General features: G+C 46.2%; 1 protein-coding gene across 1 annotated transcript; it reads left to right on the top strand.

Annotated features, from left to right (window-relative positions):
• The first annotated feature begins 1,223 nt into the window (after positions 1–1,223).
• Positions 1,224–26,980, top strand: LOC135361879 (NF-kappa-B-activating protein-like). Its single transcript, XM_064573616.1, has 4 exons — positions 1,224–1,798; positions 13,182–13,252; positions 13,440–13,583; positions 20,229–26,980. The coding sequence occupies exons 1-4, from the start codon at positions 1,224–1,226 to the stop codon at positions 20,231–20,233; spliced, it is 795 nt and encodes a 264-aa protein (XP_064429686.1). The 3' UTR covers positions 20,234–26,980.

Here is a 26,980-nt window from a genome sequence, read left to right as displayed (position 1 = left end):
CCTTCTAGATCAGATGCTGTCAGAAAGCAGGGGCAATTGTATGATCGGGCATCTCAATAAATCTTATCTGTAGGGAAGGCAGAGGAGAGCAGGAATAAAGCTGTAATTGATAAAGTAGCAGTCACCCATTTTGGCCAAGAGAGGGGGTGTCTGGTGTTTTCTGAGTGACACAGTGACTTTTTTTTTTAATCTATGATTAGACAAAATTATAAATTGGTCTTGTTTTGTCTCACTTCATCAGTCTCCTAGTGACTTTGTCTTAGGTTAATATTGTGTGAATTTATGTCCAACATAAGAACATGGCCTGCATGCTCTGCTAGCTTCCAGATATCAGGGGCTGCCTCCCCTTCCCCCTTCTCAAACAGCAAGTGAAAAGCTATAAGGAATAAAATTTAGAGGTCGTGGAGGAGGTACAATAGTGGCCTTCTCACCTTCAACAAAAAATAGTAATTTAATACTGTATTATTATTTTTTTTTAAAGATTTTATTTATTTGCGAGAGAGAATGAGAGACAGAGAGCACGAGAGGGAGGAGGGTCAGAGGGAGAAGCAGACTCCCCGCCGAGCAGGGAGCCCGATGCGGGACTCCATCCCGGGACTCCAGGATCATGACCTGAGCCGAAGGCAGTCGCTTAACCGACTGAGCCACCCAGGCGCCCAATACTGTATTATTATTGTACGGGACATACTTATACTAAAACATTGTTCGTTGTTTATCAGAAATTCAAATGTAAGTGGGTCTACTGTATTTTTTCTTTTTGCTAAATATGACAACACTAAAATAAACACGTTGTCAGCTGTGTAGAAATACTTTGAATACTTTGTGCTTTTTCGTCCCATTCCTCATTTAGATTTTTAATTCAGGATAGACTCAGAAAAACATATGTGATTCGACTTGAGCCATTCCTATATATTATATATGTACATGTATACACATATATCTATGCATATATTATGCATACACACATATATACGCATACATATGAGACACACTAAGCGCCCAATATTATATAATATGCTACACACAAAGACGCACAGAAAGCACCCGAAACACAAGCAGAATTGACTGTGTTGTTGATATGGCCATTCTGTGAAATGTATCCTGTGGTCCGTCATCCTTCCCTTCGGTTATTTTAAGCATAAGGCTGAGAAAGACACGGTCTCCTACCCAAATGAGACCTGCCCAACCTTCTGCGGAACTGGAAGGATAGGCGCTCCGAGCCGATGACAGCGGCGGCTTATTTACACGGATACACCACCCCTTTCACATGGGCTGGACGCCACGTAGCCCCGCGGAAGGGTTTTGCCGACGTACCCGAAACGCTCTCCCCGTTTTTCTCAGCTCTGGGAGGTTGCGCAGGTGGCTTCTGGGAGCCACGGCAACTGAGGTTTTCCCAGGCTCCTGAGAGTGTCCCCTACTTTTGCGGCAGCAATGGCTCCAGTGTCCCGCTCTGCAGTCCGGAGACGGAGGCCTCGGGCTCCGGCGGGAAGCGTCGCAGTTCTTCGTGGAAGAGCGCGGAGCCAGGCAAAGCCGCCCGCTCCCCGCGGAGCCGCAGCTCTCGCTCGCACTCTTGCTGGCGGCGCGGGCACCGGAATGGCCTGCGCCGCCAGCGGAGCGGCCCGGCCCGAGGATCCCCCCACCAGCCCTGCCGATCCCGTTCGAGGTCTCGCTCTCCAAAGCGGCCGTCTGCGCCGCGGCCCGCCCCCCGCCACTTCGCTTCTGTCTCCACGTCCGCTCCCCGCGCCCCTCCGGCAGCCACGGGCGGCGGCCTGGCCTCCGGGACAAGGAGAGGGAGGAGGTGAGTGAGCCGGCCGCACCTTCGCTCTGAGGAGCCCGCCTGCCTTCATCGCCCATCCCGCTTCTTAGCGTTCGCATGTCTCTCCCTTCTCCCTTCCTTGCGCCCATTTTCATCTTTTTCTTCAGTCTGCGCACGGCAGCCGCTTATTCGCCCCTTTCCTCCCTTAATGCTCGCTCATCCTTGGGCGCCCTCCTCCTGTGCCTCTGGTCCCTATCACCTCCGGCCTTGTAGCGGACGTGGCCAGGGGTCGCAGATTTATGTATAGCGTTTATTCACGTTATGTTCTCATTCATGAGCATGTTTTTATTCTCCACTGGACTGAGTTCGTGGAAAGGAGGATTTTATTCATTACAGAATTCACAGCGTTTAGCCCTTAGTAAAGAGCTCAACCATGGCGTGTTGAATGAATGAGCAGATCGGTTTGAGATGATAACAGGATATGTAAATAGAAATTGTTTGTAGGGAGTTGGGAAGGGTCGAGATTATGGTTGTGTTTTTGTTTTGTTTTTTTTAAGTACTGTCTGTGCCCAAGGTGGGGCTCTAACTGACAACCCCAAGATCAAGAGCTGCATGCTCTACCGACTGAGCCAGCCAGTCGCCTGGGGACGGGTTTAAATTGGAAAGTTAGAAGAACCTTGCTCCCAAGACGTGATTGGATGAATGTAGAAAAAGTGATGTGCTCTACTGGAGATGGGGCTACCTAGAAAGGTCTTGTTAAGGGGGGGGGGGGGTCCCAATCTTGACCTTGACCTTGAGAGATGAGGGGAGGGTGAGATCAGTTTGCCGCTAATGAAAGTGAGTATTGGAGTGGAAAAGTAGTTTAAGAAGGAAAAGAGTTATAATTATTGCTGTGTGAGTGTTCATATCTAATGTTTATTGAGTGTGTCAGGTACCATACTAAGGGCCTTGAATGTGTTAAAAAAATTAAAAATTAAAAAAAACATTACAGGCATTGAGAGGTAGGTTGAAATTACAACAGTTGGGCGATGTCTTGATGGTTCTTTTTCTTCCAGCCATGAGAGGTAATAAGGCATACTGAGGAGGATAGTCTCTGGATTCAGACTGCCTGAGTTTGAATACCTACTTTGCCACTTAACACCTGTGTGGCCTTGAGTGTGGAGAGTTTAGCCAAGCTACTCCATGGTGCTGCTACCTGGGCATCCATTTTGTTTGGCCAAGTGGCCTGCAGGGACTTTAAACTTAACACTAGCAACCCCTCCCCCCCATGCAAGCACATGCCCTAGATAGCAGCCCACAGAGTCACAAGCATATGTTAAGTTCCTTAAAGGATTTCCCCAATAGCCCTTGTGATCAACCGTCTCCCCTGCTTCCCAGTGCCTCTATGCTTTATAGGTCCCTTAGATAAGATCCCTCTGGGGCTTACCAAAATCCCACTCTTTTGGTTTAAATTGACCGATCTGAGGGCACCTGGGTGGCTCAGTCGTTGGGCATCTGCCTCGGCTCAGGTCATGATCCCAGGGTCCTGGGATCAAGCCCCACGTTGGGCTCCTGCTAAGTGGGGAGCCTGCTTGTGTTCCCTCTCTCACTGTGTCTCTCTCTGTCAAATAAATAAATAAATAAAAATCTTAAAAAAAAAAAAAAAAAGATTTAAATTGACCGATCTGGCCCTAACCTGGGAACTCCAAATCACCATGCCCACAGACCCTGATAAAGGCACGTGCCCCAGGTCCTGTCTCTATCTGCACTCTGCCTTGACCTCCTTGTGTGGCCTCTGGAGGCATTCCCTGTGCTTCCTCCAGGTCTTCTGAGTAATTAACTGCTCTATTTTTTTTAATTTTATTTTATTTATTTATTTGACAGAGAGAGACACAGTGAGAGAGGAGCACAGGCAGGGGGAGTGGAGGGGGGAGAGGCAGGCTTCCCGCCAAGCGGGGAGCCCGATGTGGGGCTCGATCCCAGAACGCTGGGATCATGACCTGAGCCGAAGGCAGGCGCTTAACGACTGAGCCACCCAGGCACCCCAATAACTGCTCTATTTTAATTTCTCTTGTGGTCTGTTGTTGAACTTTGGCTCACCATCCAGCACCCTGTGCTCTACTTAACAAATGTTATTTGAATTCAAAGTCAACACGTCGGGCAAATTACTAAACCTTTCTAGCTTCATTTATTCACCTGTAGAAAGGGGATAAAAATAGTGCTGATATTTTTAGGGTTGTTGTAATGAGTTAGTGCCTGGAACAGAATATACATTCCTGTTAGCTACTAGGGTTTCATGCTTGGGAGCAGAAAGAGTAAAAACTAAAAACAGTCCTGAGTACACTGGAGACCTACCTCTTCGAGGTATGTGTTTTAGAAAGGTGCCCTCAGTCTGTGCCAATCAAACCAAATAGCTTCTTTTTTTTTTAAATAAAGTTGCACCTACGAAGCTGTGATTTTTCTTTTTTTTTTTAAGATGTTATTTGAGAGAGAGAGAGAGCACGCGTGTGCATGAAGGGGGGGTGTGCAGAAGGAGAGGGAGAGGCAGACTCTGCTGAGCAGGGAGCCCGACACAGGGCTCGATCCCAGGACCCCAAGATCATAACCTGAGCTGAAGTCAGACGCTTAATGACTGAGCCACCCAGGCGCCCCAAACCAAATAGCTTCTTATTTTAGAACTCTAACTAAAAGATTCAGGAACGGCTTGGATGAAATTTGTATTTGTGCATGTGGAAGATAAATAATTTATCTTACTAGTGCAGATGAAACCAGGCAGCAACAGGGATTATTTTAATGGTCTCCTATTCACCTTGTTGGTGAGGGAGGGATTTCCCTCATAGGGTTATGGGGAGGCCAAACACAGGACACCTGACACTGGACAGATGAGATCCATACACTGGCAGAGTACTGAGGCCCACTACTCAGGGATAATCTGGAACTGGGCCTTTTCCCTATGATGAAGAGGGTTGTTTGGCTAGGGGATCTTACCTACAGAGGCAGAATGGGGAGAGGAATTTGCAGTTAGGCCATTGGAGACCTTACTGGTTTTCCCAGATGTCAAAGCAGTACATAATAAGGGGCCTTTTTTTTTTTTTTTTTAAAGATTTTGTTTATTTATTTGACAGAGAGAGAGCGAGAGCAGGAACACAAGCAGGGGGAGTGGGAGAGGGAGAAGCAGGCTTCCTGGCTGAGCAGGGAGCCTGATGCGGGGCTCGATCCCAGGACCCTGGGATCATGACCTGGGCTGAAGGCAGACGCTTAACGACTGAGCCCCCAGGCGCCCCAATAATGGGCCTTAATTTTAGGCCTTAAACCACAAGAGCTGGGTGCCTTTACAGCCTCGCAGGCATCATTGGCCCCTATATTCCTCATATATTTCAAGAACTGTTATTTCTGTTTATTTTTAGATTGCTCCTCAAAGTGGGAGACCCTCTGAGTCTTGGGGCACTGGTCCAGAGCTAGTACGCCCCAGGGAGAAGTCACCAGTCTACAGGCCAGGAAGAGAGGTCTACCAGAAATCAGTTCTGGGCACTTGGGTGGCTCAGTTGGTTAAGCGACTGCCTTCGGCTCAGGTCATGATCCTGGATTCCCGGGATCGAGTCCCGCATCGGGCTCCCTGCTCGGCAGGGAGACTGCTTCTCCCTCTGACCCTACCCCCTCTCATGTACTCGCTCTCTCTCATTCTCTCTCTCTCAAATAAATAAATAAAATCTTTAAAAAAAAAAAAAGAAATCAGTTCTGATGGCACCTTGATCTTGGTCTACTTACCTCCAGAATGGTGAGAAAATAAATTTCTGTTGTTCAAGCCACCCAGAATGTGATATTTTGTTATGATACTCTTTTACTTTATAAAATAGAAAAAAAATTATTTAAAAAAATAAAAACATGGAACATATCTAAGAATTAAAACATGTTGCCAGTGGATTTTAGGATGCTAAGTGTTCTCTTTAAATTATAATTCATGGGGTGCTAATTTCTTCATAGAAGGGTTCAGTGTTAATGATACATTTCTAGTATTTGGAATTTCTTTTCTCAGCTAACCCAATAGTAGATTGCTTGTCAGATTTTAACATTACAAAGGGATTTTTAAAATGAATATATCAGGGGCGCCTGGGTGGCTCAGTCATTAAGCATCTGCCTTCGGCTCAGGTCATGATCTCAGGGTCCTGGGATCGAGCCCCGCATCCAGGCTCCCTGCTCCACGGGAGGCCTGCTTCTCCCTCTCCTGCTCCCCCTGCTTGTGTTCCCTTTCTCACTGTGTCTCTCTCTGTCAAATAAATAAACAAAATCTTTAAAAAATAAAATAAAATGAATATACCAGTATGGTTTGGTTTAGTTAATTTTCCTAAAGTCAGTAGTCTCTGAAGGCTTAATGCTGCTTCTTTTTCCTTATTTCTTTCCTCTTTGGTACTATTCATAAGCATTTTCTTCCTCTCCTCTATTTCTTTTTTTCCCCCTCAGTGATGTTTATGCCTAACATGGGGCTTGAACTCACAGCCCTGAGATCGAGGATTGTGTGCTCTACCGACTGAGCCAGCCAGGCACCCCGCCTCTCATCTATTTCTGTGTCTACTGTAGGTTGAGTTGAGACAATGTGCTTTGACGGGTAAAATCTGTAATTTGTGACAGGGTGATAAAGCATTATCAGAAACTTGTTCTTAAGGGGCGCCTGACCAGCTCAGCTGGTAGAGCTTGCAACTCTTGATCTCAGGATTGTGAGTTCAAGCCCCGTGTTGGGCACAGAGCATACTTAAAAATGAAATCTTTTAAAAATAAACAAACTGAAAAACTTGTTCTTAAAAGATCATAGAATTCGAGTTGGAAGGAACCCTAAAAATAATGTTCTAGGCAATACCTAAATTATTCTAGATGTGATCTCCAGAGGAAAACATTATATGATACGGAAATTCCCTTTTTAACTACTGTAGAATTTTAATAATACTCGTTTTCAGAATTCTCTACAACAGAATGAAATCTCTTTTTCCTGTAGTGTGTTAGCTTCTTGCTCTGGGAACAGAACAGTTGCTGCTCCACCGGATGTCCTTTATACACATAGAATACGATCATGAGGTCTTCCTTCGGTCTTCCTAGCTCTGGTTTTTTCCATCTTTCCTTATAGTTTCCTACATTTACCCTGTGGTTTCATTCTGAAAGGATAAATCACTTTTTTTTTTCTTGAGCAGTTTCGGTCCACAGCAGAATTGAGCACAAAGTACAGAGAAATCCCATATACTCCCTGCCCCAAACAGGGACAGCCTCCTTAACTATCAACAGCCTTCACCAGAGTGGTACTTTCGTTACAGTCAGTGAAACGTACACCAACACATCATAATCACCCAAGTCCATAGTTTACATTAGGATTCACTCTTGGTATTGTACATTCTGTAGGTTTGGATCAGATGTATAATGACATGTACTCACCATTATACTATCATACACAAGAGTTTCACTGCCTTAAAAAATCCTCTGCTCTGCCTGTTCATCTCTCCCTCCCCTCCAACCACTGATCTTTTTACTGTCTTCATAGTTTTACCTTTAGTAGAATGCCATATAGTTAGAACCATGTAGTATGTAGCCTTTTCAGCTTGGCTTCTTTTACTTAGCAATATGCATTTAAGATTCCTCCAAGTATTTTTTTATTCAAGTATAATTAACATATGGTATTAGTTTCAGGTGTACCGTATAATGATTCGGCAGTTTTACTCATCACTCATCTCAGTGAGTGTACTCTTAATCCCCTTTATCTATTTCATCCACTCCCCTACCCACCTTCTCTCTGGCAACTACCAGTTTGTTCTCTGTATTTTTTTTAAGATTTTATTTTTAAGTAATCTCTCCACCCAACATGGGGCCCAAACTTACAGCCCCGAGATCAAGAGTTGCATGTTCTACTGACTGAGCCAGCCAGGAGCCCCTGTTCTTTGTATTTAAGAGTCTGGTTTTTTGTCTGTCTTTTTTTCTTTGTTCACTTTGTTTAATTTCTTAAATTCCACCTATGAGTGAAATCATATGGTATTTGTCTTTCTCTGACTTATTTCACTTAGCATTATACCCTCTGGGTCTATCCATGTTGCAGATGGCAAGATTTAATTCTTTTATGGTTGAGTAATATTCCATTGTGTATGTGTGTGTGTGTGTGTGTGTAAACACCACGTCTTCACATCTTCTTTATCCATTCATCTATCAGTGGACACTTGGGTTGCTTGGCTGTTGGAAATAACGCTGCAATAAACATAGGGGTGCACATATGTTTTCTAGTTAATGTTTTTGTTTTCTCTGGGTAAAAGTGGTGGGATTACTGGATCATATGGTAATTCTATTTTTAATTTTTTTTTTAAGTAGGCTCCACGCCCAGAGTGGAGCCCAATGCAGGGCTTGAACTCATGACCCTGAGACCAAGAGTCAGACATTTAACCGACTGAGCCACCCAGGCACCCCTAAGATTTTATTCTTAACTAATCTCTACACCCAATGTGGGGCTCGAACTTAAAACCATTAGATGAAGAGTCGCATGCTCTACTGGCTGAGCCAACCAGGTACCCCAAGTTGTGTGAGTTCTTTATATATTTTGGATATTAACCCCTTATCAGATACATCATTTGCCAGTGTCAAAGAGGTTACTGCCTGCGTTATCTTCTAGGATTTTTATGGTGTCAGGTCTCACATTTAAGTCCTTAATATATTTTGAGTTTATTTTTGTGTATGGTGTAAGAAAGTGGTCCAGTTTCATTGTTTTGCACGTAGTTGAGCAGTTTTCCCAACACCATTTGTTGAAGTGACTGTTGTTTCACCATTGTATATTCTTGCCTACTTTGTCATAGATTAATTGACCATAAAAGTGTGGGTTTATGTCTGGACTCTCTACTCTGTTCTGTTGATCCATTTGTCTGTTTTTGTGCCGGTACCATACTGTTCTGATTACTATAGCTTTGTAGCATATCTTGAAATCTGGGATTGTGATACCTCCAGCTTTGTTCTTTTAAGATTGCCTTGGCTGTTTGGGATTTTTTTGTGGTTCCCTACAAATTTTAGGATTATCTGTTCTAGTTCTGTGAAAAATGCTGTTGGTATTTTGATAGGGATTACATTAAATCTGTAGATTGCTTTGGGTTCTATGCTCATTTTAACAATATTTGTTCTTCCAATCCATGAGCATGGACTGCCTTTCCATTTGTGTCATATTCAATTTCTTCATCAATGTTTTATAGTTTTCAGAGTTCAGGTCTTTCACCTCCTTCGTTAAGTTTATTATTCCTAGGTATTTTATTATTTTTAGTGCAGTTGTAAGTGGAATTGTTTTCATAATTTCTCTTTCTGCCACTTCATTATTACTGTGTAAATACACTGGATTCCTGTATATTGATTTTGTATCCTGTGACCTTACTGAATTCATTTATCAGTTCTAGCAGTTTTTGGGTGGAGTCTTCAGGGTTTTCTATATAGAGTATCATGTCATCTGCAAATAGTGACAGTTTTACTTCTTCCTTACCAGTTTGGAAGCCTTTTATTTCTTGTTCTTGTCTGATTGCTGTCACTAGGACTTCCAGTAGTATGTTGAATGAAAGTGGTGAGAGTGGACATTTTTGTCTCGTTCCTGATCTGAGAGGAAAAGTTCTCAGTTTTTCCCCATTGAGGATGATGTTTTTGTATGAAAAACCCACAGCTCCATTACAAAGGGATTTTTAAGGCAGATGCTTAACGACTGAGCCACCCAGGCGCCCCTGATATATTCATTTTAAAAATCCCTTTGTAATGGAGCTGTGGGTTTTTCATATATGGCCTTTATTATGTTGAGGTATGTTCCCTCTAAACCTACTTTGTTGAGGGTTTTTATCATGAATGGATGTTGTACTTTGTCCAATGCTTTTTCTGCATCTATCGAAATGATCATATGGTTTTATTCCTTTCTCTGGTTAATGTGATGCATACATTGGTTGATTTGCAGTTTTTAAAAACATTTATTTATTTTAAAGAGAGAGTGTGTGTGTGCACGAGCAGGGGGAGAGGCAGAGGAAGAGGGAGACAATCAGACTCCCTGCTGAGTGGGGAGCCTAACTTAGGGGTTGATCCCAGGACCCTGAGATCATGACCTGAGCCAAAATCAAGAGTCAGATGCTTAACCGACTGAGCCACCCAGGCACCTCTGATTTGCAAATTTTGAACCACCTTTGCATCCCTGAAATAAATCCCACTTGATCATGGTAAATGACTTTTAAAAAAAGATTTTATTTATTTGTTTATTTATTTACTGGAGAGAGAGATAGGAGAGAGACAGACTGACTGCCTGCACAGGGGAGAGGGAGAGGGAGAGAGAGAATCTCTCAAGCAGACTCTGCACTGAGCACGGAGCCCAATGTGGGACTCGATCCCACAACTCCGAGATCATGACCTAAACTGAAATTAGGAGTTGGATACTTAACTGACTGAGCCACCCAGGCACCCCGGTAAATTGAGTTTTTTAATGTATTGTTGGATTCGGTTTGTTAATATTTTGTTGAGGATTTTTATATCTATGTTCATCAAAAATATTGGCATGTATTTCTCTTTTGTAGTGTCTCTATCTGATTTTGGTATCAGGGTAATACTGGCCTCATAGAATGAATTCGGAAGCTTTCCTTCCTTTTCTATTTTTTGGAATTGACTTTTCTTTAAACGTTTGGTAGAATTTATCTCTGAAGCCATCTGAACTTGGGCTTTTGTTTATTGGGAGTTTTTGATTACTGATTCAATTTCAATACTATTTCAGATTTTCTATTCCTGATTTAGTATTGGAAGGTTATATGTTTCTAGGAATGTGTCCATTTCTTCTAGGTTGTCCAATTTGTTGGCATATAATTTTTCATAATATTCTAATAATCCTTTGCATTTCTGTGATATTGGTTGTTATTTCTCCTCCTTCATTTCTAATTTTGAGTCTTTTCTCTCTCTCTCTTGATGAACGTGACTAAAGGTTTATCAATTTTGTTGACTTTTCTAAAGAACCAGCTTCTGGTTTCATTGATCTGTTCCATTGGTTTTTTTAGTTTCTGTATCATTTATTTCTGTTCTAATCTTTATTATTTCCTTCCTTCTGCTGGCTTTAGGCTTCATTTATTGTTCTTTTTCTAACTCCTTTAGGTGTAAGGTTAGGTTGTTTATTTGAGATTTTTCTTACTTCTTGAGGTAGGCCTGTATTGCTATAATAATCTTCCTTCTTAGAACAGCCTTTACTGCATCCCAAAGGTTTTGGGCCATTGTTTTTTCATTTTTATTTGTGTCCATGTATTTTTTATTTCCTCTTCGATTTCTTCCTTGACCCACTCATTGTTTAGTAGCATGTTATTTAGCCTCCATGTGTTTGTGTTCTTCCCAGATTTTTTCTTGATTTTTAATTTTATACTTTTGTGGTTAGAAAAGGTGCATGATATGATTTCAGTCTTTTTGAATTTATTAAGACTTGTGTTGTGGCCTAACATGTGATCTATTCTGGAGAATGTTCTGTGTGCACTCTTTGAAAAGAATATATATTCTACTGTTATTGCATGGAGTGTTCTGAATACATCTGTTGGGTCCACCTGGTCCATCTGTCCTTTAAAGCCACTGTTTCGTTGTTGATTTTGTCTGGATGATCTAGCCATTGATGTAAGTGGGGTGTTAAAGTCCCCTACTATTACTCTATTACTGTCATTTTTTTTCTTTATGTCTGTTAATAGTTGCTTTAAGTAATGTAGTATTTAGTATTAGGTGCTTCCATGTTGAGTGCATAAATAGTCACAGTTATTATATCCTTTTGTTGAATTATTACCTTTATTATTATGTAGTGTCCTTCTTTGTGTCTTCTTAGTCTTTTTTTTTAGTAATCTATATGCTCAATGTGGGGCTTGAACTCATCACCCCAGGATCAAGAGTCACACACCCTACTGACTGAGCCAGCCAGGCACCCCTGTTAGTTGTTGTTTTAAAGTCTATTTTGGGGGCGCCTGGGTGGCTCAGTCGTTAAGCGTCTATCTTCGGCTCAGGTCATGATCCCAGAGTCCTGGGATCGAGCCCCGCATCGGGCTCTCTGCTCCGCGGGAAACCTGCTTCTTCTCCCACCCCCGCGCTTGTGTTCCCTCTCTTGCTGTCTCTCTCTCTGTCAAATAAATAAATAAAATCTTTAAAAAAAATAAAGTCTATTTTGTCTGGGGCTCCTGGCTGGCTCAGTCAGTAGGGTGTGCGACTCTTGATCTCGGGGTGATGAGTTCAAGCCCCACGTTGGGCATATAGATTACTAAAAATTTTTTAAAAAATTTCTTAGGGGTGCCTGGGTGGCTCAGTCATTAAGCATCTGCCTTCAGCTCAGGTCCTGATGCCAGGGTCCTGGGATCAAGCCTGCTTCTCCCTCTCCTGCTCCTCATGCTTATGCTTTCTTTCTCTCTCTCTGTCAAATAAATAAAATCTTTAAAAAATTTTTTTTAATTTTTTTTAAAAGATTTTATTTATTGGGTGCCTGGGTGGCTCAGTCGTTAAGCGTCTGCCTTCGGCTCAGGTCATGATCCCAGGGTCCTGGGCTCCCTGCTCCGCGGGAAGCCTGCTTCTCCCTCTCCTACTCCCCCTGCTTGTGTTTCTGCTCTCACTGTGTCTCTCTCTCTGTCAAATAAGTAAATAAAATCTTAAAAAAAACATTTTATTTATTTATTTGAGAGAGAGAATGAGATAGAGCATGAGAGGGGGAGGGTCAGAGGGAGAAGCAGACTCCCTGCTGAGCAGGGAGCCCAATGCAGGACTCGATCCCGGGACTCCAGGATCATGACCTGAGCTGGAGGCAGTCGCCTAACCAACTGAGCCACCTAGGTGCCCCTAAAAAATTTTTTTTAAATAAGGTCTATTTTGTCTGATATAGTATTGTTACCCCAGCTTTCTTTTCCACTTCCATTTCCACAATAAAGGTTTTTCCATCCCTTCACTTTCAATGTGCATGCCATTAGGTCTAAAGTGAGTATCTTGTAGGCAGCATTGAAAATATAAATCTTACAGGGCACCTGGGTGGCTCAGTTGGTTAAGTGTCTAACTCTTGATTTTGACTCAGGTCGTGATCTCGGGGTTGTGAGATTGAGCCCTGCGTTGGGCTCCGCATTAGGCAGGGAGTCTGCTTGGGATTCTCTTTCTCCCTCTGCCCCTTCCCCCCTTCTCTCTCTCTCTCTGTCTTAAATAATAAAAAACAAGTCTTAAAAGAAAATATAAATCTTACATGTTGCTTTCAGTTTGAACAGCACTTTGTAAACTCTAAAGCTTTATGCAAACATAAGTGATTATTATATTATCATGAAGGTGGTAGACCCTTGAACAAAGTTATTCCAGTGTTTGCTTTTAATTGTTCTTGGACAATTGGTGTCATTACTGAAGTTTTTTGGTTCCATATTTTTATACTCCATGATTCACATTTTATCACTTTTCTGATTCTTACAACCATCTTCTTTAAATTCAGCTCTGATGAACACACACCAGTAGAGGATGATGAGCCAAAGAAAAGCACCACTTCAGCTTCTACTTCAGAAGGTATTTTTTAAATACTACAGAGCTGCTGTATTGAGAAGTTGAAAAAAATGTTTATAAATAGTCGAACGATAGACTCTGCTTGTACTCAAGTTGCCTGTCATCTGTTCTTTTTCAGTATTTCAAATACAATAAAATTGATGATCGTAATACTTGTTAGAAGTTAATTTGATATTTGTACTTTATGTAGAAGAGAAGAAGAAGAAGAAGAGGAAGTCTAGTCGTTCGAAAGAAAGGTCCAAGAAAAAGAGAAAGAAAAAATCCTCTAAAAGAAAACACAAGAAGTATTCTGATGACAGCGACAGTGACTCTGACTGTGACTCAGACTCCAGCGGTAAGAAGGCCAGCATCACTCTGCAAGCCTGGCTTCAGAACTCATTTTACTTCGTAAAACTGATTTCAGGGGAAGGTTAAACCACAAGAACGGTAGCCAAGAGTCGTTGAGCACTCGCTGACTTTGTGCCAGGCACCGCGCTGAGTGCTCGGTGTTCGTCAGTGCTGTTTAATCCACACGTCGTAACTCCAGACTACATCGTAGAGCTGGGGGATTGGGGCGCAGAGCAGCTTGCGATACCGCACTCAGGCTCACACAGCTGAGATGCAGACCCGAGCGGTGTGACCCCAGAGGGGTGGTGTCTAGCCGTACAAGGCACGTGGCAGCGAACCGAGGTGGGGTCCGGCCGGGAGACGTGTGGCAGCAAAGCGAGCCGTACAGGGCTGCATCAGCCCTGGGGAGTGGCTCTCTCGTGTCATTCTCCCACTCAGTGGGCACCTCTGCGCCATTTTTGAAAAGGCACACCACAAAGGACCCCCCCCCTTCAGGCTGGCAGCTGATTAGGGAAGACACCCCCCGTGGGGTGGTGCCTCACCGAAAGCCACCTTTTTGTGCCTTCTCCTGGCTGATGATTGACAGAGGGTGCCACCTCTGGGGACACATTACATAAAGGTGTCTTTTCCTCTGATGTCACCTGGGTTTCCTGGCTCCTGTTGCTACTTTTCTTCCTCACTGCGGAAGAGTGAACTACCTTTTTTTTTTAGAGAGATAGTGTGCAGGTGTGCAAGTGGGGGGAGGGACAGACGGAGAGAATCTCAAGTTGACTCCTCACTGAGCATGGAGCCTGAAACAGGGCTGATCCCACAACCCATGAGATCATGACCTGAGTTGAAATGAAGAGTCAGACGCTTAACCGACTGAGCCACCCAAGCGCCCAAGTGAACTTTCTTAGAGCACAAATGTGAGCACATCTGTCCCCTACTTAAAAATCCTTCAGAAGCTCTCTGTAGCCTTCAGGGTAAAGTTCAGACCCTGACTGATCCCTCTCTAATCACACATGCCCTGTCACTCCTGCAGCATCCTCTGTAACCAAAGAACTACTGTCTGTCTCCTCAGTATTCCATGTTCTTTCTCTTGCTTCTGTTATTTGATACAGAGTCCATCTGCCTACAATGCCAATCTCTCCCTGCATGTGGCTTGGCTTACTCACTTCAACAACAGGCATGCAGTACTTTTGTAATAAAACTGATTTTATTTTTTAAAAGATTTTATTTATTTATTTGACCGAGAGAGCACAAGCGGGGAGCGGCAGGCAGAGGAAGAAGCAGGTTCCCCGCTGAGCAGGGAACCCAATACGGGGCTCGATCCCAGGACCCCAGGATCATGAGCTGAGCCGAAGGCAGATGCTTAACTGACCGACTGAGCCACCCAGGCATCCCCATAAAACTGATTTTTAAAAGAACTAGTTTAAGAGTCACCATTCCTTAACCACCCTCCCCAAGCTAGCCAGATTAGGAGACTTCTGTGTAGGCCAGAGCACCCCATGCTTCCCTGTATCACTCCGGATTCTGTTTATCTCTTTACCTCTGTCTCCTCTATTAGACTGAGCTCCTGGAAAGCATGCCCCCCACCCCAAACACATAGGGTTTTCTTTTCTTTTCATCATGAAAATATTCAGGGAAGCAAACGGAATAGTATAATTAGTACCATATACTTACCACTCAGGTTAAACATGTGTTAGCATTTTGACATAGTTGTTTCAAATACGAGTTTTTTGCTGAGGTATCAAAGTTAAATTATAAATATCCTACTTTGATGCTAGATATCTCTGTATGCAGCTCTTTAAAAAAAAGACATTTTCCTACTCAACCACAAAACCATGATCTCACCATGGGTGTTCTGGGCTGCAGGGGCACCAGAATAACCCGTCTCCATTTGGGCTCCAGAACAAAAATGGCATTATGGGGTCCATCTAAGGTTATGATGGCAATGTGACGCATGGCAATGGGGGACATATTTCTGAGAATTAAAACTTTCTGATGTCTCTAACACTTGGCCCTCCTATTCTTAAACCAATTAGAAAAGAGGGATTTGTTTAGTATATTGAAAAATTAATGTCTTAATAGGAAAACACAGCATACCAATCTATATACTATTGAGATTTTAAACCACAATGGGAGAAGCTTTTTCATTATTGCTAAAATATCTTGGGAATGTTAATACTGCACTCCTTCCATTCAGCTCACCCTTAGTGAGCATGAACTATGTGCCAAGCTCTGGTCTAGGCTTATTGCTTTGCTTTTATTCTCCCACTTTTAATGTTCTTTTTTTTAAGATTTATTTATTTATTTGAGAGAAAGAGAGGGAGTGCATGTGCCAGGGGGAGGGAGGGGCAGAGGGAGAGAGTCTCGAGCTGACGCCGTGCTGAGCACGGAGCATGACACGGGGCTTGATCTCACAACCCTGAGATCACAACTTAAGCCAAAACCAAGACTTGGGCGTTTAACCATATGAGCCACCCAGGCGTCCCTCACTTTTATTGTTGCTTAATTATTTTCCAGGTCTTGGATGCAAGACTAGCTAGTGAATTGCACTGTGTCCTTGCTGTTATGCTTTGCTTGGTAACAGCATAAAGAAATGTTATTGTCCTGACAGTAGACCATTAGAGAGAGTGTCACCCTGGTGGTGGGGGGAGCTGAGCATGGTAAAAAGCAGGTGCTTTTTAAAGTCATTCTGAGGGAAACAGCCCCCTCTTTAAAAAGCCCATCTTCAGTCTGAAGTAGCTTATCAATAAGCGCATATTGGATTTTTAGACAGAAGGTTTCCTTCAAGGATGACTAAAGGGTCATACATCCTCTGAAGCCTCTTGAGAGTTAAAAAGGTAGTCTGGTAAGGAGGCTAAGGAGGCTTGTGGCTTGTGGCCACAGATTTTTCCCCTTCATTCCCCCCTTTTGATGCCTTTTCTTACTTGAATGGGCATCGATTATTATTAGGGTTCTTGCCAGTCTAGAGGTCTGTATTGGGTTGCCAGTAGATGTAATTTAAATGATTCTGAGAGCTGATGAATCAGGTGATGAGATTAATAATACGTGGACCGAACAGGAATGCCAATAGGATCATGAGGAGAGGACCGGCTAGGGGAAGGAGCCATGTAGCCCAGCTCCAGATATTAAACCAGTTGCCCCAAGAATTTGCTAATTCTTCTCTCCTGTGTGCAACCCGATCTTGTAGTTGTTGGATCATGTCTCTGACCAACCCTGATTGGTTCATATAAAAACAACATTCCTCATTTAGGGAGAGACAAAGTCCCCCCTTTTCAGCAGTGAGCAGGTCTAAGCCCCTCCGATTCTGTAGTACCACTGCTGCGAGGGAGTCTGTCTGATCTTGTATAGTCATTATAGACTTGGCCACCTGTTGCGTATCTTCTGCGAGATTTTCTGACAGTTTCTGGTAGTAATTGGAGGATGAGGCGATTCCTCCTATTCCAGTGCCCACAGCCGTTGTTATGCCGAATCCAATCAACAGTCGGATGAATTGGACGGCCCTTTTGGGCCCTGTATATGCCAACAAGGGAATGGGAAGGGATTGATTATTGGGGATTATGTCTACCTGAGGAGTAAGAAGCACCAATGCACATGTCCCCACCCAGTTAGCTGGCAAGCATCGATAAATATACTTTCCGCACATGACAAGGGTGCCAGGTTCTGGAGTGCACCATGGTGTGGCAGACATGCACCCATCAAGCGAAAGGCAGCTATAGGTTTAGAGACATTGGGTGGCAGATAGGCTTCCTACTGAATGTGTTTCCCCAGTATTATGGACACAGTCAGGAGCCGGGTAGGACAACAATATATCGGCCGGTTTTGGGTCTATTTCTGCGGGTTTGGGAGGGTCACCTGTGGGCTTGATCAGGTTGAGGAAACTCAGTGGGCTCGCTCTACGCTGAGCTGGGCCCGGTTCGCAGGCAGAGCCAGCAATCTGCAGCCAACCGAGGGTTGGTTGTGTTGAGTAAATGGTGGACCCCTTCTAATATACCATTTATTTGAGGGTCTAGAGTGAGAGGTCCCCAGTGGGGAGGAAGCCTCAGCAGGGGTTGATAAAGGTCAGGTTTCCAGCAGGTTAGGCCCTTTTCCTCAGAACATCTCGGATCCCTGTATCCCCAGTGTAGTCTGGGCCTAATTTTTCCTGTCATGAGTGTCTCTCCCCTATTGTGACAAAGAGTAACTTACCTCGAGTCATAACATTGTCCCAGCATGCTAGGGTACACTGAGGTACAAGGACAGGGAGACCATGGGGTTGGTGTTGTCTGTTCTCGAGTGGGAGCTCGGGCAGGGGCCTTCCGGACAGGAGTGGGGAAAGTCTGTGGAGGGGCTGGGGGGTCCCCAGGGGGCAGGGCTGCATAGCAGTTGGGACATCAGTCTGTCGGGCGACCAGGCACGTAGAACAGACCCTCGTGTTGGCAGAGGGTTGGGTGGCGTTTAGCACACACATCGAGGTTATTTGCCCAAGAGGGCTTGTGGTAATGCTGGCATGTACATGGCGGGTAGTTGGTGCTCCCTAGTATCCCTGTGGCCTGGAGAGTGAGGGAGAGGAAACCTGTGAGCAAGTGAGTGTAGTAATACATCGTGAGGTGACCCAATAAACAACAACAATGGCAAGCCTCTGGGGGAAAGTCCAGTCAGAAGAGGCAACAGTATAGAGTCTGACTCCTGGGATGAGGGATATCACGCCGATGAGGGCTAGGGACCACAACGAGCAGGTGTCCATCAGTCAGTGGGGTCTCATCGAAGGTGAAGCCGGAGCAGGTCTGTGGGGTTTGGCTGGACTCTCCATTGGCACAGCTTCTCGTCCGAATGATGAGCTTTCTTCTCTCTGGAGTGGTGGACCCATGGGGTGACACCTGAGACCTTGAGGGCAGTAGGGGCGGTTAGAACAACAGTGTGGGGCCCTGTCCACTGCAGTTTGAGGGGGTTTTTCTTCCAATCTTTGACCCAAACTGAGCCCCCTGTCTGGAAGGAGTGTACCTGAGACCCGAAGGAGATAGGGCTCTGCTCAGTGGTGTACTTTTGTAATTCATTCAGGGTGGCCCCCAGGGCCTGAAGCTGCTCCTGTAGCCCTTTATCTCCAACCTAATGCAAGTTTCCTGGAAGGCTTCCCAAGCACGGGGGAGGCCGTCCATATATTAATTCGAATGGGGAGAAACCTGATGTCCCGGGCGTGCAGCGAGCACGCAGGAGAGCTGGGGGTAGCAGATCCGGCCACGGGAGGTTAGTCTCCCGACAAAACTTTGCTAAGGTTCCCTTGAGGGTGCGATTCATTCGCTCTACTTTCCCTGAACTTTGGGGCCAGTAAGCGGTGTGGAGTCTCCGGGTGATGTTGAGAGATTTGGTCAAGACCTGTACAATGTCCGCCACAAATGCGGGTCCGTTGTCACTATGGATTGTTAATGGCAGGCCGAACCGGGGCACGATCTCCCGCAAGAGGACTTTAGCCACTTCCCGGCTTTGCTCCGTCCTGGTCGGGAAGGCTTCGACCCACCCAGAGAATGTGCGTACTGTTACTAGGAGAGATCTGAACCCTCCGCTCGGCTGCACATCTGGGAAGTCTACCTCTAGATCTTCGAAGGGGGCTGCTCCCATCCTCTGGACACCTGTGGGGGGGGGCCGTGGTGCAGACCGAGCATTATTTTTAGCACATGTTGTGCACCATTCACTCGCTCGGCACAGTGCCGGCAGCTGACTGACGCAGTCGTGCTTCCTGAGAAGGGCTCTAATGCATTTTCCCCAGATGAGTGAGTCGGTGGTGCTCCTTGACTAGATGCCCTCCAGTTGCTGTTGGAATGAAGACGCGCCCGTCTGGCATCATCCACCATCCCCTTTCAGGCAGGCTGGCTCCCTCAGCCATGGCCCATTCCTTTTCCTTTTTAGTGTAACTGGGTGGAAGGACTTCTTCCGAGGGTGTCAGGGCCATGGTGAGGGAAGGGGCTCTGTCCATGTCCTCACTGGCTGCGGTCTTGGCTGCCTCATCTGCCAGATGATCTCCCTGCGCTATGGGGTCGTCGTCTCCTTTCTGGTGTCCCTTCCATTGCAGGATTGCTACTTCCTTTGGAAGCCAGACGGCTTTGAGGAGTCTCAGTATCCCCTCCTTGTTCTTGATAGCTTTTCCTGCAGTGGTTAGGAGGCCCCTTTCCTTGTAGATGGCCCCATGTATGCGCACAGTAGCGAAGACGTACCGAGAGTCTGTATAGATGTTGACTTGCTTGCCTTCACTGAGGGTGAGGGCTCGGACTAAGGCATATAGTTCAGCCCGTTGAGCTGACCATCCAGCTGGTAATGCCTTAGCTTCTAGGACTTCAGTGGTTGTGGTTACTGCATAACCCGCTTTCCGGGCACCCTCTTGTAGGTAACTGCTGCCATCGCTGAACAGCGTGAGCTCTGGACTCTTTATGGCTTGAGCCCGGAGATCTGGACGGCTCGCATAGACGTCATCAGTCACCTCGGAGCTGTCATGGTCTGGTTCCCCCTCTTCCATGGGGAGAAAGGTTGCTGGGTTTAATGTCTTTACTGTTTCAAGGGTGACCTGCGGGTTTTCACAGAGGAGCCCTTGGTATTGTGCTAGCCAAGAGTTAGAAAGGAAGCAGTGTCCCTGTGCATTAATGAGGGACACAACTGCATGAGGGACCTTGACGTTAAGTTCTTGCTCCAGGGTAAGTTTGTCCGCCTCCTTGATGAGTAAGACTGTGGCTGCCAGCACCCTGAGGCACAGCGGCCATCCCACTGCTACGGGGTCCAGCTTCTTCGACAGGTAAGCAACTGGCCATTGCCAGGGTCCAACAGTCTGGTTGAGTACCCTGAATGCTATTTTTTCCTTTTCATGCACAGAGATTGAAGGGTTTTTCTACATCTGGTAGGCCCAGGGCTGGAGCCTGCCCCAGGGCGGTCTTTATCTCTGCGAAGGCAGCTTCTGCTTCCTCAGTCCCGGCAGGAGGTTCTCAATCTGGTCCCCCTAAGAGATCGTAGAGGGGTCTTGCTATTGCCGAGAACCCAGGGATCCAGATGCGGCAGAATCCTGCAGCCCCCAGGAATTCTCATAGGCCCCTCTTTGTCTGGGTCTGTGGCAGGGAGATGATGACTTTCTTTCTCTCCGGCCCTAGTTCTCTCTTCCCTTGGGTGAGGAGGAAACCAAGGTATCGGACCTATTGTTGGCAGAGTGTGCCTTCTTCTATGAGACTCGGTATCCCGAGTCTGACAGGAGCTGTAGGAGGGCCTTGGTGCCTTTTGTGCAGTCGTCTTGTGTGTCACTGGCGAGGAGGAGGTCATCCACATACCGGAGGAGAATGCATCGTGTGGCCTCTCTTGGGAAGCTGGTGAGGTCTGCGGCCAGTGCTTCCCCAAAGAGGGTTGGTGAGTTTTTAAATTTTTTTTTTTTTTAAAGATTTTTATTTATTTTTTAGAGAGCGAGCGAGAGAGAAACAGCATGAGAGGGGAGAGGGTCAGAGGGAGAAGCAGGCTCCCCGCAAAGCAGGGAGCCCGACGCGGGGCTTGATCCCAGGACCCTGGGATCATGACCTGAGCCGAAGGCAGACGCTTAACCATCTGAGCCACCCAGGCGCCCCGTTGGTGAGTTTTTAAACCCCTGCGGGAGGCGTGTCCAAGTCAGTTGCATCTGGCGCCCTGTATCAGGTTCAGACCATTCAAAGGCAAACAGTGGCTGGCTCTAGGGAGTTAAGCAGAGGCAGAAAAAGGCATTCTTCAAATCTAGGCAAGTGAACCATCTGGCCGACCCTGGGATTTGGCTGAGGAGGGTGTATGGATTCGGGACCACTGAGTGCAGAGAGATGGTCACCTTGTTGATGGCCCACAGGTCTTGAACTGGTCGGTATTCTGCTCCTGGCTTCTTGACTGGCAGGAGTGGGGTATTCCAGGCCGACTGGCACTCGACTAGAATACCTGCTTCTTTGAGTTTGGCCAGATGTTCTTGGATGCCAATCTTAGTTTCTTGTGGGAGGGGGTATTGCCTTTGCCTCTGAGGTTGGGCTCCTGGGATCAGTTCAACAATGATAGGGGCCTGTTTCTGGGCTGGTCCGGGCGGGTTGTCTTCAGCCCATACTGAAGGGAAGGCAAGTCTGAACTCCGGCGCGCTGCTCGGTTGGGCCTGGGCACAGAATAGCCTCCATTCTTCTTCCCCTCGCGTGGTAATTGCTAGTACCAGAGACCCCGTCTTGCCTTGGGTTCAATCAGAGGCTAGTATGTCCCGTGGGCTCAAAGGTTATCTGAGCCCGAAGCTTGGAGAGTATGTCTCGGCCCAGGAGGGGGATGGGGCAATCGGGCAGATAAAGGAATTCATGTCAGACCTTGTGGCCCCCGAGTTCGCACTGGTGAGCCTGGCAAAAGGGCTGTTGTATCACCTGCGTCCCGGTGGCCCCAAGGATGTTCGCAGTCCTTTTGCTGAAAGGGGCCACTGGGGAGGTGATAACAAAGTGCTCGGCCCCAGTATCAACCATAAAAGTCACTGGTTGGCCCCCTGCTTTCATTCTGACCGTGGGCTCATGGGGGCCAAGGAGGAAAGAGCCTGGTCCCCCTCAGTCTGAGTCTATTCCCGTAAGGCCTATAAGGTCCTCCTCTCGGGGTTCTTCCTTGTAATGGCTGGGCTTCTGAGCCTTTTCCCGGTTGGGACATTCATTTTTCCAGTGCCCTTTCTCCTTAACAGTAGGCACATTGATCCCTTGCCAAGGGGGTTCTGGGTATCCCCCCTTTCGGTGGTCGGGATCTCCCCTCCTTTGTGTCATCCTTTTCTTTCAGGGCAGCGGCGAGGAGGCTTTCTTTTTCATCTTTTTGTTGGCTTCCCTTTCAGCTGTGACTTCCCTGTTCATGTAGACCTTATTGGCAATCTCTTATTAGCTGGGTGATGTTCATCCCGGCAAAACCCTCTAGTTTCTGAAGTTTTCTACTGATGTCTGGGGCGGCCTGAGCCACGAAGGAGGTGTTTACCATCTGTTGGCTTTCCTGTGCTTCGGGATCAAATGGAATATATATCCTGTAGTCTTCACATAATCTTTCGTAGTAGTCCCCGGGGGACTCCCTGGTTGTTGAGTGACCGAGGATACCTTAGTCATATTCATGGGTTTCTTAGCTCCTGCCTGGACTCCCCGGAGGAGGGCCTCCTGGTATCAGTGAATGTGGGCCTGTCCCTCATCCGTGGTGAAGTCCCATGCTGGGCACTGCTTGGGTGTGGCTGTGTTAGCCCAGGCAGCAGGATCGATGACTCCCGCTGGTGCGTGCTCTTCCAGGTACTGCCGTGCACCTTTCATCATTCTCCTTTCCTCTCTGTTAAACAGGGTGCGGAGTAACTGTTGACTGTCTTCCCAGGTTGGCTGATGAGTCTGGAAGAGGGATTCCATGAGGTCTACCATAGCCTGTGGTTTCTCAGAGTAGGAAGGAGTGTTGTGTTTCCAGCTGAGGAGGTCAGTGGTGGAGAAAGGTTGATAATACATCATGGAACAGCTGGGTTGGACTGTCCTGTCTTCATCGCGCCTCTCAGGTTCCCGAGTCTCTTGTAACCAGCATTTGGAGGGCGCTTGCACCCGGCCTGGGGCACAGCCTGGCTGCTGGTCCAGGAGAGAGTGGATCTTCTGGGCCTCGGGGTGGCGGGGAGACTGATGGCAGTGGAGTGTCTGGAACTGGGGGTGCAGAACTTTGGGGTTCGTACGGTGGAGGCAGGATTGGTTCATCTTCGGGATCTCCAGCTAGAATCTGCGGAGGCCGGGGCTTCTGTCAGTCTTCTTTGGGCCACTTAGATGAGGTGACTAAGATCCTGGCCTGTCCCTGCCTAATGCAAGTGAATCGGACCCAAGGAGGAAGGGTCTGGGCATTCCTAGCCAGGAGTCAATGTACAGGAACTGGTCGGGGTGTCCTGGTTCTCCTGTTATGACTCCCCACATTCGATGGATCATTGGGACATCCAGTGTCCCTTCTGAAGGCCACCTGACATCAAAGGTGGGCCATTCCAATTCACATAGGGCTCTCAGTGTGCTGGGATTCATCCTGACTCCATAGTCTCCCAAGAACCCCATCTGGAAATTTTTGATCATGGTCTCTAGAACCGTAGGTTTACTCTTCCCTGACCCCATGGTGATGTCCCCGTGTGTGGTTGCGCAGAGACAGACAAGGGGGGGTTGCCTCCTGAGATGAGGAGACCAATCAGATGCCTGTCTGGCCATGTCTCAAAAGAGCTTAGGTGAGGCTTAGCTGTAGCGGTCTCAGTGTTGTGACTTATGATCAGAAACTATTCTGATGCCGCCATAGACTGTATGCCATTCACCACGGAATCACAGACGGGCCCATTCAGACTCTGTAGGCTTCTGGGGACCCTAAGGGTGCCCGCCCGTGGAGTCACAGAATCAGTCTGCTTGAGCAAGCCAGGTTGGACTGCACACTTACTCACACATTCACACTCCAGAGGTTATTACATTCCCTCCCTGGGCATCCCTACCTGTGAGACCTCTAAGAGGTGTCCGGGAGATGATCAGGCTCCCCTTCCACCCCGACAGGTGGGTCTGTCTGGGTCTGGGGCCCCAGGCCTTACCGTGATCCGTTGTTGGGACCAGGTCCTCACCTGCCGAGTCTCCTTGAGTCCGGCAGGAACAGCAGAGCGGGGCCGGTCCGAAGCGACCGGGGCGGGAGACTGCCAAATATTAGGCCAGGGCACGTCTTCTCCATTACGATCCCTCGTTCCGTCACCGCCCCGCCGTTGCTCCCAAACCAGTGGCAACAATGGGCCAGCGTGGTTGGGTTTCCCGGTGTGGGAACCAAATGTTACAGAACCTGGACTGGATCGGCCGACGGAAGAACCAAGCGGCACCCGGAGATCTTGGAGGATAGGAGGTTTATTTAACGCCGGCGGGCTCAGAGGAGAGTGGTCTCCAAAGGCCTGAGCCCCGAGCACAAACAAAGGGGGCAATTTATATACTTCTACTTCCGCATACTGGGCACTTTCGGCGCGTGCGCGAAGCGGGCAGGGAGAAGAACCCGGAAGAGCCCCGGGGCAGGGGCTGGGACTGGGACTCCCTTGCTGGCTTTGTCAGCCATCTTTGGACACAGATTTCCCCCCCTCAATTCAGTGGTAAAAAAGAGTGAAATCTTGCCATTTGCAGCTGTTGCAGGTTTGCAGGGTTCTTGTCTTATGGAGTCGAAGAATGAATCTCGCGCACACAAAAGGGTGAAGTGAAGTGAAAGTTTATTAAGTGAAGGTGAGAACAGAAAGGAAAGAAAAAAAAAAAAAACTAGAGTGAGAGGGGTCCTGACAGGGTTGCCACTGAGGGCTTTTATGGTCGGTCTTGTATAGGAAACTGACCAGGGGACTGAAATCTGTAAGTCACCACTGGCAGCACCATGGTGACTTCTCCATTGAAGTTTGGTAACTTTCAGTGGTCGATCTGTAACTATCATGAAAATATCCCGTCTATAACATTTAAGACAAACAAGGTGGTCTCCTTATGTTCCCTTATCTCTGTTTTTTTATTTAAATTCAACTTAATTAACATATAGTATACTAATAGTTTCAGAGGTAGAATGAGTGATTCATCACATATAACACCCAGTGTTCATTACGTCAAGTGCCCTCCTTAATGCCCATCACCCAGTTACCCCATTTCCCCCCCATCTCCCCTCCGGCAACCCTCAGTTTGTTCTCTATAGTTAAGAGTCTCTTGTGGTTTGTCTCCCTCTCTGTTTTCGTCTTATTTTATTTTTCCTTCCCTTCCCCTATGTTCATCTGTTTCGTTTCTTAAATTACACATACAAGTGAAATCATACAGTATTTGTCTTTCTCTGATTGACTTATTTCACTTAGCATAATACCCTCTAGTTCCATCCATGTCATTGCAAATGGCAAGATTTCATTCTTCTTGATGGTTGAGTCATAGTCCATTGTGTGTATATATATACATACACACACACACACACACATATCTCCCACATCTTTCTCCATTCATCTGTCAGTGGACATCTGGGCTATTGTGGACATTGCTGCTATAAACATTGGGATGCAGGTGCCCCTTTGGATCCCTACATTTGTATCTTTGGGGTAAATACCCAGTAGTGCAATTGCCGGATTGTAAGGTAGTTCTATTTTTAACTTTGTGAGGAGCCTTCATACTGTTTTCCAGAGTGGCTGCACCAGTTTGCGTTCCCACCAACAGTGTAGGAGGGTTCCCCTTTCTCCACATCCTCGCCAACATCTGTTGTTTCGTGAGTTGTTATTTTTAGCCATTCTGACCAGTGTGAGGTGGTATCTCATTGTGGTTTTGATTTGTATTTCCCTGATGCTGAGTGATGTCGACCATTTTTTCATGTATCTGTTGGCCATTTGTATGTCTTTTTTGGAGAAATGTCTTCATTTTTTGACTGGATTGGTTTTTGGGTGTTGAGTTTGATAAGTTCTTTATAGATTTTGGATACTAGCCCTTTATCTGATAAGACATTTGTAAATATCTTCTCCCATTCTGTAGGTTGCCTTTTAGTTTTGTCAACTGTTTCTTTGCTCTGCAGAATTTTTTTATCTTGATGAAGTCCCCGTAGTTAATTTTGCTTTTGTTTCCCTTGCCTTTGAAGACGCATCTAGCAAGAAGTTGCTATGGCCGAGGTCACAGAGGTTGTTGCCTGTGTTCTCCTCTAGGATTTTGATGGATTCCTGCCTCACATTTAGGTCTTTCATCCATTTTGAGTCTATTTTTGTGTGTGGTGTAAGAAAATGGTCCAGTTTCATTCTTCTGCATGTGGCTGTCCAATTTTCCCAACACCATTTGTTGAAGAGACTGTCTTTTTTCTATTGGACATTCTTTCCTGCTTTGTCGAAGATTAGTTGACCATAGAGTTGAGGGTCCATTTCTGGGCTCTCTATTCTTTTTTTTTTTTTTTTTTAAGATTTTTTTTTTTATTTATTCATTTGAGACACAGATACAGAGAGAGAGAGAGCATGAGCAGGGGGAGAGGCAGAGGGAGTGGGAGAGGGAGAAGCAGGCCTCCCACCGAGCAGGGAGCCCGACGCGGGACTCGATCCCAGGACCCCGGGATCATGACCTGAGCTGAAGGCAGCCGCTTAACCGACTGAGCCACCCAGGCACCCCTGGGCTCTCTATTCTGTTCCACTGATCTATGTGTCTGTTTTTGTGCCAGTACCATACTGTCTTGATGATGACAGCTTTATAATAGAGCTTGAAGTTGGAATTGTGATGCCTCCAGCTTTGGTTTTCTTTTTCAACATTCCTCTGGCTATTCGGAGTCTTTTCTGGTTCCATACAAATTTTAGGATTATTTGTTCCAGCTCTGTGGAAAATATCAATGGTATTTTGATAGGGATTGCATTGAATGTGTAGATTGCTCTGGATAGCATAGACATTTTAACAATATTTGTTCTTCCAATCCATGAGCATGGAACGTTTTTCCATTTCTTTGTGT

This window comes from Mirounga angustirostris, unplaced genomic scaffold, assembly GCF_029215605.1.
Source record: "Mirounga angustirostris isolate CCGP_5_RB_7025 unplaced genomic scaffold, mMirAng1.0.hap1 SCAF_11, whole genome shotgun sequence".
Taxonomy (NCBI): Eukaryota; Metazoa; Chordata; class Mammalia; order Carnivora; family Phocidae; genus Mirounga; species Mirounga angustirostris.
The sequence above is the reverse complement of the archived record's forward strand: the minus strand, read 5'-3'. Positions and strand labels throughout refer to the sequence as shown.